Source organism: Eupeodes corollae, chromosome 2, assembly GCF_945859685.1.
Source record: "Eupeodes corollae chromosome 2, idEupCoro1.1, whole genome shotgun sequence".
NCBI classification, from domain to species: domain Eukaryota; kingdom Metazoa; phylum Arthropoda; class Insecta; order Diptera; family Syrphidae; genus Eupeodes; species Eupeodes corollae.
In genome coordinates this window covers 89,888,088-89,906,217 of record NC_079148.1, presented here as the reverse complement: position 1 = coordinate 89,906,217, position 18,130 = coordinate 89,888,088, and the positions used below count along the sequence as shown (strand labels likewise).

At 34.3% G+C, this 18,130-nt stretch overlaps 1 protein-coding gene across 3 annotated transcripts in view; it reads right to left on the bottom strand.

Annotated features, from left to right (window-relative positions):
• Positions 1 to 1,587: 1,587 nt before the first annotated feature.
• The window catches only part of LOC129943983 (protein PALS1), a 72,399-nt gene continuing 55,856 nt past the window's right edge, over positions 1,588 to 18,130 (bottom strand). For all 3 annotated transcript variants that reach the window (XM_056053090.1, XM_056053091.1, XM_056053092.1), the window contains 7 exons: positions 17,424 to 17,639; positions 9,111 to 9,315; positions 7,876 to 9,046; positions 7,612 to 7,808; positions 3,510 to 3,641; positions 3,258 to 3,439; positions 1,588 to 3,172 (listed from right to left, as the gene is read on the bottom strand). In XM_056053090.1, coding sequence (XP_055909065.1) covers positions 2,978 to 3,172; positions 3,258 to 3,439; positions 3,510 to 3,641; positions 7,612 to 7,808; positions 7,876 to 9,046; positions 9,111 to 9,315; positions 17,424 to 17,639 — 2,298 coding nt within the window. In that variant the 3' untranslated portion in view covers positions 1,588 to 2,977. The remainder of the gene's footprint in view (positions 3,173 to 3,257; positions 3,440 to 3,509; positions 3,642 to 7,611; positions 7,809 to 7,875; positions 9,047 to 9,110; positions 9,316 to 17,423; positions 17,640 to 18,130) is intronic.

The following is an 18,130-nucleotide window of genomic DNA, read 5'->3' as shown; positions in this document are numbered from 1 at the left end:
AATTACCTTCGACACTTATGTGATTTCGTTTGATTCCTTTAAAGTCAATAAGGTCTGGTATTTTGTTAGTGTCGGAAGGCCAGTAAGTTGGCGACCGGGAGGAATAAAATTCGCATGATTGGAAAAGTCTTTTGCCTTTTAACAATCTGAGAATAGGCTTTATTTTCATCGCCTTTACTTTGAACAGCCTTTATTGGCGGTTCATTCTTAGTATTGTTTTCAGCAGTTAAATCGGTATTTACTGTGTTTCTGGGTTTGTCTCTAGAAGATGTTTTTTTTCTTCTGAACTCTTGGAATTTTTTGGCAACTGGGCAGCCAGTTTAGCTTGCGGGGTGATTACCCTGCTTTATGATCTTTGCTCATAGGACAAAGGATATTAATAATGTACTCCTGTTGTTTTAAATGATGAACATCACGTACATAGATCCGCAAGGTGTTGATCTTATCAATGTAAAAGGATCCAGTTCGGAAGATCTTCTTCAGCGTCAAGAGTTGCTTGGGTTCCCATATGTGTTCTAAGACAAAATTTGCGACTATTTTTATTATTTTTATGACCTTAATAGAATTACAATAATTAAACACACATGTTTATTCATTGATTTATTTATTTTATTGAATATTAATACATTCTGCCGCATATATGTATGTATAATAATAATCATTTCGAATTTCTAGGTAAACAAAAGAATTTTGAGTTTTTTTGTTCTGTATTTTTAAATTTGTATTCGCTATTTAATTTATTTATTTAAATTTTATTTTTTATATCTATGTATAATATAGTATGACCCAAAAAAATATTTGATACAAATGATTAAAGGGCAAAAATAAATAACAAATCTTATATAAGAAGTATCGTCTTTTTTGTTTGTAATTCTTATTCAGGAGTCTCTAACCATGTCATTTGCATCAAATATTTCCTCGTCATTATTATGTAATACAGGATGCCTCATCTCAAGATGTCAACTGGTTGAGTTATGAGCATAATGTAACTCAACCCAGCCACTTCACATATTGAGAAAGAAAAACCCATTTTAATAAAATTTTTCTTTTATAAATATAATTTTTGTATTATTATAAATATTGAGGTACCTACTATAATAAAAATATTTTAAATAATGTTTTTGGATATAAATTCTGGAAAAGTAATCTTTATGTGAAGGTTATTCACATAATTTAGTGTGTCTAAAAATGTATGTACGAGTCGCACTCACCCTAAACATATTAAATAAAAGGTAAGTTGTTATACATAATTGCATCTAAAGGCTGCAACAATTAAGATTCAAATGCCTCTGATTTAATAATTTTGAACCAGTATCTCTAAAATTAATTAAGTACTTTTAGTAAAAAAAATAAAGCTAGTTAGATGGAAGGTTTCCACTAACTAGAATTTATTATGAAAAACATAATATTTCCCTAAACTTGTACAGATTTTTAATATTTTTCCACTGAACAATTTACAATCGTGTTTGTTTTTATGTCAACATATAAATCATAGTCCATCGATCCGTTTTTACTTTATTTCTACCAAAAATTTAATACTAACTTTTATATATAAAAATATATGAAACCTGTGTCTACGCATTTTGCTTTTTAAAAATAAAATTGTGGTTGCAGTGAATCTCGATTATAGTTTCAAGTTCGTTCTATTGCGATCTTGAAGAATTTTGTATCTAAAATCTTTGATCATCTTCATTCCCGGCATCTTGTCATCTAGTAGATGCGCTTATATAGCTTTTGTAGGTCATGAAAATTATTTTTAAAAAAGTTGAAGCTTTGAGTATTCTAGTTACACACTTTAAACATTTTGGGTATGTAGAATTGATCAATAAGTTTTGACAAGATGATCTTATTTTTAAAAACTCGTACCCTTATTTCTAACCAAACTTGTTTGCACCCATAATTTTGTGAACAAGTTATAAAAGTGTATGTAGATTTTGGTTTCTTAAAGTAGATTTTTAGTTGGAAAGCAAAAGATTTGAAGACGACTAACACTTATTTTGTTTTTTTTTTTCCCAGAAAATATTCCAAAATCACTTTTTAAAATATCATTTATAGTACATAACATTTTTTATACACATTTTTTGTTTTGTATTTTTTAAACATTAACGTTTTTATTATAGTATAAGGTATTTCTATTCTTTTAATTATTCTACATCAACTCTCCACTCTTTTTGTATTTTTTTGATTTTATTATAAATATATTTAATTTATTAAAATACAAATAAAATAGTTATTGTTCGCATCCTTTTTCGTATATTTCCCATGGCATTTTTTTCTAGTTTTGTGTTCTAAGCACTTTTGTTTTTGTTAAATTTTTAAAAAATTATTTTGGAGAAAATTATAGAACTATATTTATGTATAAACTATATAATAAACTTTGTCAAAACATAGATATTCTTCTTAAAACTATCTACTTTTTTTATTTATAAATTTTATATCGGAAAACGATTGATTTTAGGAAAAAAATGCCATGAATTTCATCTTTATACATAGAATAAATGTATTCAAAACTTGGCTATCGAATTCGGAAAGAACTAATATTCTAAAGTTCTCTTTGCAAATACATATTCGTACATACATAATGTATTTGTATATTATATTTTTATGTAACGTTTACATTTTTGAAAGTCAATTTAAATTTAATGTGGGTTTTTTTTTGGAAGCAGTAAATTATTTATATTATTTTATGTACAACTACAAAATACATGTTAATCAAATTAAACTTTTAAAATACTTGTTTAATAAAGGTTTTTACATATTTGTTTGCATAACTTAAATAGAAAATAAACAAAAAAAATTAAACACTCATTTTATTAATTCTAATTTTATAATAAATCTTTTTGTTTAAATCGTGTTGTTATAACAAGTATTGGACATAAGATCGCTTGTTTTTGTTTTTGTTGTTGTTTTTCATTTATTTTTAAATTGTATTTAATTTTTTTAAAACAATTTTCAATGTTTCTTAGTATAAACCTTATTATGACTCATCCCGAACATTGTGCACCCAACTAGCTGGTACCCATTGCGGTTCACGTTCCAGGGAATTAATTTCGGCTAACAACTGATGATATGCTCTTTCGGTGTCATTATTTATAATAATCATATCGAAGAGATGGCCCCATCGAGCTTCCATGTCACGGGCAGTGGCAATAATATCTTTAAGTTCTTCCTCCTTTATTAGTTTTTTTTTTTTGAAAATAGATAATTTGAGAGATTAAGAATAAATAATTTTTGTTTTGTAATTTGTCGCCTCTCACCTTGAAGGGTTCGCCATTTCGTAGTTTCTTTTGCCTTAGTTTGTCTAAGCTTGGCGGGGCTACAAGAACAACATATGGTTTTAAATCGGATGCTCGTAGCAATTTGAGACTCTGTGGATGCAGATTGAGAACACATATTTTACCGCTAGCCACAACAGTGCGTATTGCTTCTAGTGAAGTTCCTGAAGAAAACAAAAATACAAACATTAAGGAGGTTCTTGATAAATTAAATTTTACTAATTGATAAGTTACCATAATAAGCCTTTTCGTATTCGCCATGTTCGACAAAACGTCTGGCCAAGATATCAGATTCGAATGCAGTACGAGATATAAAGTGATAGTCCTGTCCAGGAACCTCACCATCTCTTCGAGCTCGGGAAGTATCTGGAAAATTTTAAAAAGTTTTAAAGTGAGTTAACAGCTCATTAATATTGTAAATTTTAATTATGGCCAAAGTGAAAATTAATTGATTGATTTATTACAATGAAGATAAAAATGTCTAAAAGAGTAAACATGACATTGGCTGCCAGTTATTGCCCTCGTAGAAAATCATCAATCTTTGTTTCAATATGATTTTCTGATCTCCTAGAAATATTAAAACTTTAAACAAATCATGAGATGAAATTGCAGTTACGACGCATGTGATGTTCCAGAATTTATTTTCTAAATTTGAATACAGTGTACGATGAAGATCTTGTAACATACAAACATTTAAAAGTAAGTAATTTTCATTAATTATGTTTGTATGTGAATTTTAAAATTTCAATTTTCACCAAGGCTGATGTTCCAAAAATTTAAGTGCTGAGAAAATAGTTGAATACTTTTATTGCTAAGATCAACTATAAACCGAATGACTGAATTTATCAATTTAAAACAGAAATCAGTGAAAAGCGAATTAGTAAAAAACAGGATGCCTGGCGGCAGTTTAATATTTTCAAAATTAAATTTAAAAAATCTATTTGATATATTGTTTTATTTTAAATATTAAACGACAGGCTAATAATGGGGATTTCAATTTTAGAATATTATGTCTTCCATCGAGTTGCACAAACTATTCCAAACGGGGCCTCGTGCAACGCACCACACGCTGCAGTAAACTTAATTCAATTGCACTGATTTCTCAATGAATAGATTGTTTAAGATTCACTAGAGTTCTAGGATTGTTGCTGTAAACTCTCTCTTAGAGGAGAAGTCGGCCGCCATCGGTAGCCACGGGAGTTATCCAATGCGATTGATAAGTTTTTGTTGGAAAGCTTCCCGAAGCAAATTCATCTGTGCGATGAAAACAATGGATGAGTTTGCAGGTTTGGCAAAAATACAGTCCCTGGCCATATTATTACATTTTTATGCAAGATGGAACTCTATGCCACACAGCCCGGTCCATAAAAACTTATTTGAGGGAAGAAAACCTCCCCCTGTTGGACCGGACAGGAAACAGTCATAAAGAGGAAAGTAGCTTTGGATGCGGTCACTTATTGAAGGAGTAAAGGCCCAACTATAATAGGCATAAGCAAACATAAGCTTATGTCAAAAACCCAACGAAAATTCACTTAAGTTTGTGACATTACTGCGGATAGCCATAATGCAATTTTGCTCACGAATCTACATGTCAGATTTTACTTATGCGGCGAGCGACTGGGATCGCTCTTGCTTAAGTTTGCTTAAGTTAACGAAACTGAGAAAAATTGAACGAAACGAAGCTAGACTCCATTATGTTCACTCCTATTGAGATTCTTTGTATTAGCACGTTTACTTATGCGCGCATATGCTAGCTTATGCCTATTATAGTTGGGCCTTAATTCACGTGTGGAATCAAAAATCAAATCATGCATTGACAGGAGGAGGTTCAACAAAATATTGAAAAAATTACAAAAATAACAACAAAAAACTGAAAATATTCATTTAAAACACAATTCTTTAAATCTGTTGCTTTTTTCTAGGAAGTTGTTTATATTCTGCATACAATATAATTTAAATGCAAAATCTAAAGTGCGTCTAATAATATGGCCAGATACTGTAAATCCGTTATCATGCGTCGGTAATTGTTACAATTGATAAAATTGAATGCAGGTCCCAGAGCATTCCGAAAAAAGGTCCAATTATTCGAAATACGAAAACGCTCCAACATCGTCTCACAAAACTTTTTGCGTAAAACAAAATAACTTCTTTTGAGTTCTAGAACCATTTGAATTTTGAATAGATGGATCTTTTAATGCTTTATTAAATTTTAATGAATAATCGCCCTTGGAAGTCAAAGTAAGGCTGCCCTTTTTCGTATTGAAAGTGGTGGGTTTTCAACTCTTTTCAATATTTTCGGTAGTCCTTGAAGATCGATTGGAATTACCGAACCTCTGCACCCACGAACGAAATTAATTAAGAATTATTCGTCGCATATCTAAGTGTGAACAAAACTCATCAAGAGTAGTTACGTACGAATCGTTATTCTTGAAAAATGTCTCTATAGCGAATGCGCGATGCTCACTTGACCATCGCGACGGAGAAATGCACACGATCATTGATTCCAATGACACTATTCCCTACCACCGTTTATTACTTTTTTAAATCTTTATATCTAAAAATATAAATCTGCCACCAGACACCGTATATTATGCCATTGTGAATACCTCCAATATTTTATATAGTGAATGTACTTCTTAAAGATGTTTAATTTATGCTCCTTAGGGGCCGGTTATAGCTTTCAGTAAAATCCATCAGTAAAATTTTAGTTTTTAGTTTTTGAGCATGTAACAAATTAATTTCTAGCAAAAGATTGATGCAATAAGATGAGTCCTATATTCAATTATTTTTTTCAAAAAGAAACAATGCATTTAAAGTTTTATTTAATTTATAAGACCATTTTAATTTTTTTTAATGATGATATTTCATTTTACTGAGCAGCTGACTGCCAAAAGCCACAAAAAGTTCCATTTCGTTTTACTGTTGGTGTTCCAATTTTTTACAGTTTCGATCACATCATTAAAAAATTGACTGATGAAAGCAACAGTAAACAAATTGTCTGAGGCGCGAAGCTCGATGTTATGATCGGAAGAAAACAATATTTAATGACGTAAATCTACTAATTGCTATAAACGCTCATCACAAAACATTTCGTATTCCTCCTGTTTCAAATTTTACTGATAGATTTTATTGATAGCTATAACCGAACCCTTATGGCTAAATCACAAACACGCTTCAGCTTCGGCTTCAACTGACGTTTACGAGTTCAGCCATAGGAATTCAATGCATGTTATCACAATTGAGCTTCGACCTCACGTTTCGTTTGATAATCGCAAGAAAAAGAACGTAATTTAAAGTAATGGGACTCCAAATGGAAGCTTTAGTTCAATTATTTGAACAATTGCTTTGTCTGACAGCTCAACAGCTGTAAAAAAAATATCAAGAAACAAAATATTTCTCTTTGGAGGGATGAAATAATAGACATGTCATTCAAAGCAACCTCAAAGCAGGCACACCGTAACGCAGACGAAGCCGAAGCTGGAGCGTGTTTGTGATTCAGCCATTACCCTGGTTACAAGAGGATTTCCGGGAAAAATTGATTTTTTTGTGGCGCATGAAACACATTTGAAATTGCTTTTTTTGTAACATTTTATTGATATAGCTTTTGCGACGTGTTATTGAGTTTTCTAGGGCTATCAAATTTAAAGCTATACATTCTTGTTATAACTTTATTAGTATAAGCGCAAAGAAGGGTTAAATCTGCCTAAAAATCGACATCCGCAGACTTGATATTAAATTAAAAATAAATCATGGAATGCAAAAACAGGGAAAATTAGTGTTTTGGCAGACCTGGATACAAAATAAATTATCGTTTTGCTCACCATACTGATTTTTTCATTCAAAACAAATAATTTAAAAATATTCACAATATTGGTAAGTGACAGTCCCAATGCCATTAAATAAACTTGATTGAAAAATATCAATTATTCATTGATAGTTGATCTTTGCAATAAGGGTGGATAATTGTGAAACTTGAAAATTGTCATTTGATTTTGATTCAAATTTCTATAGCCCTAATAACTCGCATACTTCCCTATTCCTGGCCTTACCCATTAAAGAGCAAATGTAGAATCATTTGAATTTTGCGAAAACTAAAGTATTAGCACTAACCCATGACCATCAAATTGAAATAGCCTGATATTATAGTTTGCATACCTTCTTTTGAAGGTTCTTCCTCAATTAGATAGAAAACTATACAAAAAATTTAATTTGTTCAGTTTTTGTTTCAATATTATCAAAAGAAAGCAGCGAAAGCAAAAGCACATAATTACAATACTACTTAATAAAGAATCAAAATAAATCAGAGAAAAAAAATATTGCTTAAATTAAAACTTACGAGGCACAGCAGCGGAAAACCGATCCGAATCGGCCATAAGGCGTTGTCGGAGCTCATGTCGTCCAATATTTGGCGGTCCAATAAGAACAATCGGTCTTTTATGCGTTGCGCGAGGATAGTATAAGGCGACTTCCTCATAAGTGAGTATTTCTTCAACGTCCGGTTCGTCAGGAGCCGTTGTTGCATACAAAGGGTACCTGAAAATAAATACCATGTTTAAATTTGCAACAAAATATTTTTTTTTCCATTCTAAATTTAACTAACCCAGCTTCAGAGCTAGCTTTCTTCTTCTTTTTCCTTCCCTTTCGTGCGCACAGTAGTGTTGCTCCCTTACTGCTGTCCTTGCCGCGGCTACGAGCCAAGCCCGCTTCCTCGGCAATAGCCAATTTCATAGTTTCTCTCTGATGTTGAAATGATTGACTAGGAATCAAGCCCGCCAAAGTTTGATCTTCCTCACCTTCGCGGTACGCCTGCCACCAGTTAGGATCATCTCGAGAAATAACGTGCAATACGTCACCCTTTTGGAAGCTGATTCCCAATTCTCGACATGGTATGTACAAATCATCTTCGGGATCATAATCAAAGTGGGCTCGGACATGGAGCACCGCCGAATCACGGCCGCCTCCTGGTGGGGGACTGCTCGCAGGCACTATCAAAAATGTGAGGGTACCTTGCATGGCGCCAAGTAATGAACACACTTCGTTTACTGTTTTTCCCCGCAGTTCTTGACCATTAACTTCTAGAATTTCATCGCCTTCATGCAATAGACCTGATTTTTCAGCCGCTCCTCCACGCACTATCCGTCCGATGACAACAGCATCGCCCTCATTCCTTACAGTAGCACCCAATGGCTCGGATGATTTTTCAATTTGAATAATCCGAATGTGGTCGTTATGATCTTTTAGCGTTCCAAAAGGCGAATTTAAGGAAGGTGGTGATTCAGAACGTTGTTTAATAAAGCTGTTTGACAAAGGTGCTTGCGGAATTGGAACTGGCATCGGTTGTCTGTGCTGATTTCGGACAGATGCCGAAACAGATGCTGATGGCGTTACTGCTGTGGGCTTGACGGGTAAATGGCTTGAAATCACAGATGGGGTACAGTCGGTTAACGTCGCTACACGATCGTGGGCCAAGAGGAGGCCTTCCATTTCGTGTGATGTTAGTAAATTTCCTAACTCAATCGCCGTCGCAGAATTTGATTGTGACAATACTTCGACAATATCTTTAGACAGCCCTTGGGCATTATCACTTACTGGCTGGGCAAAACGCGGTCGTCGTCTCTGAAGGACCGTTGTTCGAGCTGCGAGTACATGAGCAACTCCTGGTCCGAGCAGTATGTTTTGAGCAGCTGTTACTCGCCCAGCTAAAGTTGCCATACCACTTTTAGTCAATTGATTTTGAAGTTTTTGAAGTGCAGCCACTAAGTCACCATAGCCTAATAAGAAAAGGTGTTTTAAATATAAAAACCAAGTGGTTCATGGCTATAGTTATAAACTTACCAAGTATTTTCTCGGTTTCCTCTTCATCCGTATAGGCATCATTATCAACACCTTGGACAGCTTCGACAGATGTAGGATGTTGCTGCTGTGCAGGGGTTTTATTTTGTAGTGCTTTAAGCTTTCGAGAGCCACGCAAACTTGCGCGTAAGAACTCATTTTGTTGGGCTATCCGTTCTTCTTCTTCTCGTCGACGACGAAGTTGTTCCTTAAAAAATAAATTGAAAAAAAAAAACACTGGTATAAGAGTCTGATTTTTTGTGTTAAACAAAGATAAAAGAAACGATAATTATAATTTTGTTGGAAAAGAAACTGCCTAGGAAAAAGGTTCGTGTAACGTTACTTAACTTCAAGCATTGAGACTTTTTTTATTCTTTACTCTTAGAAGTTACTAAAAATTAACAAGCACGTACACTTGGGCGTATGTGGAATGTGAAATTAGAGGAAATAAAAGTTCATATGAATATACGTTAAGAAATTACATCTGGTGGTAGAAATCGCTAGTGACTTTTTTCTTTAACACATTTGGCAGCTCTTCTTATCACGATAAATAAAAGTAGGAATAGGTAAAACTAATTTGATGAGGGGTTTTACTTATCACCAGTTATCATACAAGTTGAAGCCATAAATTTAAGTTAAATGAAGCTTCAACCTCTAGACCTCAATATCACCAATACAATACTAAGAAATGTATGTACAAGTATTTAATACAAAAATGTTTTTATTTTAAGGGCGAGACATTTTATGACCAACCAGAAATGATAAGGGACTTCATATGCAGTCAACTTCATACTTTGAACATACATTTTGACCATGGCATCTATTTAGTTCTTCAAGTGTCATGAAATTCAAATACTTCACAAACCTCTAGTATTAACTTAAATAGTACAAAAATTACTAAAACCATTAATGTCATCTTTCAGGCAAGATACAAGTCCATCACGATTTGTATTTCGTATTGTAATGAAGTATTAATTATTTCTTCTTTTTTAAATTAACAAAAAAATATTAAATGGAGTTGTGCAGAAAATAAATAAATCATGGAGTAATAAAGTTCAGCTTTCAGTTGAATGAAAAAAATACTATCAACTGTCATTTTGACATAAGTAAAATTGACTTGATAGTTATGAAGAGTTTTTTTTTGACTAACTTTCCATTAAAGTTGCCTTGATTGGAAAGTAATTTTTTGGCAGCTAGCCAATCAAATACTGAACCCGCATACTGACGCGACGGCGTTTTGGTCAAAAAGTTACCATCGACAGATATAACTTTAAGGTTACTAAGGCCTTTGTGTACCTAGCCTCTGCTATGAACACAAAAAATAACACCAGCGCTGAGGTCAAACAAAGGGTTACTCCTCCTTACGCCTATTTCTTTGGGCATTTGAGTAGCAAAGCCCACTCTCGATCAACCAAAGTGTCGTTGTCCTAATATACGGTGCAGAAGCACAGACTATGATAAAAGCACCTTGGGTTATTGCAAGAGAAAAGTTCTTCGCCTGATCTACGGCCCTGTATGTATAGACACATAGTGGAGGAGAAGATGGAACAACTTAGTGAACGAGTGCGCAAATGGAGACATCTACCTGGGGACCTAGCTAGATTGAGACATTTTTTGGGTGATGCCCTAGCTCACACCGGACTGTAGCGCCACCTTACACCTTAAGAAAGTGTAAGTAAGTATTTAAAACTTGGCTGCAAGTTCGAAACCAAACATGATAAAACATTCTTACAATTAAATTTGGAGAACAAAAAATGATGGTAATTCCAACATACATTAACTGCAACAACTAGGAATCTGATTTCGAAAACTTGTACGAATTTTCGTTAAGGAATGACAACCCAAATGTGCTCGTAGTAGGTGATTTCAAGGCAAGGACTGCGGCTGAGGCGGGGTTTGAAAATGAGGTAGTGAAATAGCACGGCAATCATAGGATGAGTTTTGCAATGCACGAGGAAAACAATTTCTTGACATTTGGACTTAGAATTTTGAATGGAACCTCTACATCAGATAAGGATGGTGAATTCACATTTGTGGGAAGTCAAGGTAGCTCAGTAGGAGATTACAGTTTATCTGGAGGAGCAATTGTAGAGTGTATACTTGACTTCATAGTAGACGCGATACCATTCTCGGAGCATTTACCCATCAATACGATGATGCAAGTCGTTACCAATGATGATTCCGGTACATGAAATCTACGGTTGCTACCAGAATTGAAATGGTATTCGAGTTTATGGAACCTAAACCTTTCGCTAAGTCGGGGAATCAATTCTGGTGTGAGTGCTATTGCAAATTACATAATATCGGCATATCATGCAAGCACCAACAACAAAAAGTTTTCCCTATAAAACAATGGTTTGATGATAACTGTAGACGTGCGAGACAGGGGTCATTTGCGTGGTTAAAGTAATTTCGAGTTTATGGAAGTCATTATATTAAGAGCAAGTACTTGGAAGCCAATAAGGAGTGCAGGACAAAAAGAAGACTTGCTCAATGCAAGAATTCATCGGATTTTTGGACATACTGAATGGAAATGAGTATAAGATACATAGAGACTTAACACCTGACGTTCTTTTGTCGCATTTTAAATAACTTTAGAATCTCTTAACCGTCAATGCAACAGTATCCTATGCAGAGCACTGAAAATAGTACATTGAATGCGGTAATAACTAACTATGCAGAAGTTTTAAATACTTTAAAAAATTACAGGATGGCAAAGCAGCTGGCTAGACGTAATTCCAGTTGAATTTGACAAGTATGGCATTAATGAGCTGATAAATAAGATTACCTCGGAGTTTAACCATATATTGGATAGTGGATCTATACCAGAAGGGTTTAAAGAGTCCTTAACCTTTCCTATCCACAAAAAAGGAAATACTCAAAACCCAGAAAATTATCGAGGCATAAGTTTTTTGAACGCTTCATACAAAATTTTTACGGTGATTTTGCAAAGACGACTTAATTTGTGGATTACACATAATGGTTTATTGAGTGAATTTCAAGTCGGATTCCTCTACGGTCTTCCGGAACTTCTTACGAAGCAAAAAGAAACTTCACTGTTTCTTCGTAAATTTTAAAACACATTATTTATGAACTAGGGATGTCCAGGAAATTCGGTAAAGTCCTCAGAAATATATACGATGATACTAAAGCCGCGGTTTGGAATTAAGTGGAAATCTCTGAATAGTGAATGTTAGATTTCTAAAGAAAGCAGCCCTCATGCGCAATCAGAGAAGTAGTCGGTACGCAGAATGGCACGAGCTGGCTTTGTGGTGTGAAATCTCACTGAATCTGGATTTCGGTAACGTTGATGATTGCAGGGTTAAACTGTATAAATAATTCGCAAGGGTTGATAAAAAACTCGGTATTCCCGGTATAGAATAAGCTTTAAATTCTATTTTAGAGATAAGAACAGTGTGGAGGTTATTTCTATGATGTTGATACTTTGAGAGGAGCTTCTGCATCTCAAGGGAAGATCGGCCCGAGCAATGCAGTTAATGTAACCGAAGGGAAAGAGAAGATGTTCATTTCTTAGAAAAATGTCCTGTGCTAGTAGAGAGTAGTAGAGCGTATCTTGATTGTAAATTATACATATATGTACGGATATGTTTTTTGTTTTTCTTTTTGTTAAACAATTCTCGATTTTTAATGCAACCATTAAAAGCTTTATATTACTTCAAATTTATCTTGTCAACGTGGCTGATATCATTAACATGCTTATTGTGATTTTATAAATTTATAAATATGTTAAGAAATAATGGAAATAAAATCAAATCTAATCTATTTAAACTTAGGACTCCCCTAGGGCCTTTTAAGATTTCCAGTGCAGAAAGGACGATATGGTTAAGATTTTGAAGATAATATTCGGCGCGTTACTGATGATATACATTTAGAATTTCTCCAAAAAGTAGTAATTGGGACTCTTGCCACTTGTCCGAAATCATTTTTAAAGCGTAATAGCAAACTTTAATTTTTATATTAAAGCTAAATTCTTGAAAAGAAAATTAATTATATACTTTTTATTTTTCCATATTTGTCACTGTTCCATGATTATAATTCGCAAATATAAATCATATCTCCTCTCGGTTCTAAGATAATACAAAATGTCATTGTCTTTACTACTTAAAACCGACTGTACGCTATTGCCCCATTTCACCCTTAACTATTAAAGCGGCTTAAACTAAACACGTTCATACAAACCCACAAAAGAAAAGAACAACAAAAATCAACAATAAAGTGCTAAAACCTTAAACAAACATTGAAAAAAGAATCATAAGAATGTTAGGTAATCTTAATAATACGAGTATCACACAAAAATCATATTTAACAATAATTCGTTTTTTTTTTCTCTCTAAAATTTTGTTTAAATAAATAAATACATAAATTCACATACCAATGATTGCATCAAATACTCCATTTCATTTAGAGAAACAAATTGGTTTACTTTCCGATTCATTTCAAATTAAAACTATAAAATTACTTTAACATAAAATAGGTATAATAATAATAACTCTTATTTTGTGATCTAATTTTCCAATGTTTAGGTGTTAAATATGGTAGCGGTAGGGGTTTCTATCGAAATGCAAATAAACTTGAAGTTGACGGGTTCCGTTCGTTGTCGTTTAAATAAGCCCGTTGACATTGATGCCGAATCACAACTGTTTCTGTTTAATAACCGTGAACTGAAATTAAGGCTTGCGTTTGTAGAAATTAAGAATTTTTACACAAAAATGTGGTGACAAAATACAACATATACGCGTACCTGTTATTGTTATTTTGTTAAGATATTTATAAAAAAATACCGATTTATAATTATTTAATTTTTTCAAATTGTGTTTTAAATATTTGGCCATGTTAAGTAAAGAATAATTCAATGTTGTTTGGGGTAGTTTCATTGTGGAAAATATAAAAAGAAATAAAAAATCAGTGTGCAAAATTTAAGCCGAAATCTATAATCCCAAATCGCTATTTAATACACATGTGTTAAAAATATTATGATGTCACTTTTGGTCCAAGGGTATCACATATTGTATCAATTTGATGGAACAAGGCACTTTAAATGTTAAGAATAAAACCTACAGGTATACATACAATTCTTATCATTTATTTTTTTGACAAAAATGGTTTAATTCATCTTGCATGTCTCAAAACAAGTTCATTTACTTAAAGGTGTTCTGCCAGAATCGAATCATTTTTGTTTAGAAATAAACATGACCTTTTTTCGAGACAAGAATCTTGCAAGGTATTGGATTGGGCGTTCGAAAAATGTATGCAGATATGAACTTATCAATTAACACAAGCCTTGGGTTTGGGATTGAAATGTACACCTACTAGTTTATTTTACCACTTGTACAGACTCGTTCGTCTGAAGATGAAGCTATCAAGCACATTAACTTGATAATTTTAAAGTTTGAAACAAGCAATTGAACTTGTTCAAATGAAGATACTCCAATTAATCTTATTGCACCATCATCACCGTTGATTGCTTTGAGAATTCTACCTAGAGGCCATTGAAGTGATGAAACGTTGTCTTCTTTTATGATGACCACATCGCCTTCTTTGATGTTCTTAGAGCTGCCCTTCCATTTGTGTTATTGTTAGTCATTGTGTTAGTCATTGAATACTTCAAACTCGGTTAGCAAAAAAAGTTTGAAATGATGCTGATGGTGAATTTATCCATGCAAAGACGATTTCGGAATCTGTCCATAAGAATGTAGGGACGTCTTTAAGGTTCAAGTCGTTCTTACCTCTAGCTGTTAGATGAGCCCCTAAGACTGCAGCGCATAGTTCTATTCGTGGTGATGTTTGTCTTTTTAGTGGAGCCTCTCGGGATTTTGAACAAAGTAGCTTTACTATTACTGTTCCGTTTTTCAGAATTGATCGCAGATACACAACTGTACCATATGCCTTCTCAGATGCATCAGATAGGGTATTATTTAAGCCTTTCAGGTTTTCACGAAACCGCATCCATCTTGTATGTAGCTCAACAAACCGCTTAATTATTCGATTTGTTGAATTTAAGCTTGTTTTGACACAAAATCTGTCGTTCTTTGGTTGCCATGTTAAACTAGGTACCAAAATCCTTAGCCATTTTTAATGAGTTAACATCAATGAAGCAGGATTAACAACACCAACACTTAGAATTCGTTGCAAATACTCTCTTTTTTGTATAATAAGCGCACATTCAAGGGGATATTACTAACCTTATTATGTAAAGATACAGTGTGAGCAATAGGAAAGAAAAAGAGATGGGTTGAAAGGAGGTGTCGATGCATATTGGAGGAAGGAGTCTCTCTACTTAAAAGTGCGACCAAAGTTGGGCTCGAGAGTATTCGAGATCCTAATCTTTTCCATTTCCAGCATGGTGTTCTTAACATCAACTGACTCCTTACCCTATCTTTTCGTTCCAACCACCTCATATCTTTTTTGGTCTGGATCTGAGGTGTTAAACGACCCGTTCAGTCTCTAACGGAGTATCCGGATACCTGCCCACCTCCGGATTAACTAGCCTAATTTGTATAATGCGAATCACTGTACAGACGGACCTCTCTTGCTTCGCAACTAGTTTGATCATGTATGAATGTAAACAAACAAAAATGATGTGACCGGGCGGCAGTTTGGCGCAAATCATCTTTCCGTAGCCAACACAGAGAAGGGAGTCATGGCAATCCATGGACTCTCTTCTGCTGTTGGCATCAACGAGAGTAGGAAGGTAGCTATACCTAATTCTAGACGTGGCAGGGTTGTTTAGAATGGCCCTACCACTACTACTAAGAGCACATCCAGAAATTTAAAGTAAAAAATCTGGAAAAGCCTATATAAACCTAGGCGGCAAACTTCGAGAATCCTGAAGGCCTCTGGCATATCCCATGATTCACCAGAGGCTAAACCGATCGCATTGAATGGGCAAACAGTGTTCTTGCTGCAGCAAGGAGCGGGAAAGACTTCAAGCCTAAAAGAGAAAGGTCTCTTGAGAGGGCCATACCAACACAAACCAGAACTCCCTCAATCCCATTAGAAAACAAGCCAGTTTCAGTGACGTCACGAAGGGCAAAGTCCTGGTTGCGGTCATTGACAGGAGCAATGATGATGGCACAATTTCGGCTGATCGTTGGCAGCTGGTCCAGGAAAAGCTCTTGGGTGGATTTTAAGCATTTTGAGAGAGTTTTCAGGACCACTTTCTTCCATAAGCGATGGGGGTTGGCATCAGGGTCATGTCAAACTCATGGTTTGTGGCGATCAGAGGTCTTGTGACTTGTACAAGCTTGCTGTCAGCCGGTGAGGTGAAGTTTGGATAGGTGTGAAACTCGAGGTTGTCGCTAAGGAAGACATTCCTAGGAGACCTTGAGCCCGCGGAGAGAGGAGTAACAGAGATGGTTTTGCCAGTGTTGAAGAACACCTCTTCAAACAACAGTTTATAACATCTATGTATATTTTGTTTTCCTAAACATTTTATATCGACGAAAGTAATAAATTAAATTAAAAATATTAATTAAGGTGGCACATACATAAGTCCGTTGAGAAGATTAGAGTAAAGTTTTATTCTATGGTACGAGATACTCAGGTTTAAATCAAGAAGAGACTGGGTACTAACGTAAAATTCTTGTAATTGAGTTAAAGTGGGCATAATTGGTTCAGTAAGTAGGAAGGCAAAAGATCTTGGATTTTTGATAACAAAAATAAAGTCAAAAATTGGCAGAGAATCGATGGCAACTTTGATGACTTGGTGATCGCAAAGTATGTTTGCAAATGCACGACGTTTTGTATTTAAGTCGATCTGTTGTAAATTATATTCGTAAAGGAGTAGGCAATAATGGTCAGACCATGGGAGGTTTTGTAAAATGAACCTATGTACGTTGCACTGCTTGAATTCTAAATGAGTTGGTGTTTAAAAAAAATAGGATCTTTCGAACAACAAATTCCGATGTCGTGATATCAACCACCTTGTTGATGTCAATTGGCTACCTAGGAGCTGCTTATCCCTTTTAACTTTTTTTTGAGGGAACTAAAGTTAAAGGCATACACAAAAATAATTTTAGTGAAACTTTCGTGGGGTTGGGTTGAAGACTTTCAGAGAGCTTATAAAGGTCTTGGGGCAATTCAGTTCCAGAGACTTTGTTTTTGCATTCAAGCCAAATCATGTCAGTTATGATGGTTTCTGCTTGTAAACGCGTTATAAAACCATTACGCAACTTACAAAAAATTAAGGATCCTGCATGGGTAAGGTAGGACTTCACATAATTTGTAAAAGCGGAACAATAATTTGATAATGCCAAAGGATTTGTAGTAAGGGCTGCATCCAAATTCTTTATTTACCTGATATTTTTTAATGCTGTCTAACTGCTCCAATGTTGGCTGGACTACCTGAGCAATTTGTTGTTGTTGCTGCATTAACATAGGATCCATAGAACTGTTATTGTTCACTTTACGATCGGGCAGTTGTGGCGCTGGTGCACGGTTAACCAGTCGGCCATCTGCTTCAATACGTAAATGATCACGGGGCGGTGGTACTGGCTTTGCGGAACCATTAAGCTGTTGAAAGAAAAATGTCTGATTAAATAAAGTACAATAAAAATACAAATAATGTATCTAGTTGGTTAATTTATTGGAGATATTATTAACAAGATTTTGTTAAGATGTGTGGAATTATGTTGTACTAATGAATAAGTAATGGTGTGTGATGGACATGTTTTATTTTATTGTAATTCAAGCAGTATACATTTTTTGTAGGGCTTTGGTTTTAGTTTAAGGAAGTGTGTACGAAATAAATAAACCTTAATGTAAGTGGGTTGAGTACATGTCTATGTTGTCCTTAATATTTCAGGGCATAGCATTATGATCATAAAAATAAGGTATGTTAGGTACGTAGGCGATTACTGATATTTACATACTACTTTTTGCTAGTGACTTACAACTCTTAACCATTCCTGTGTGCGAGTAATATTGTCTAAGATGGAGGGGTTAGGTAAGGTTAAGTTAAAGTGGCTGCGGATTCAGAATCCACACAATTAGGCCAAAAGAAA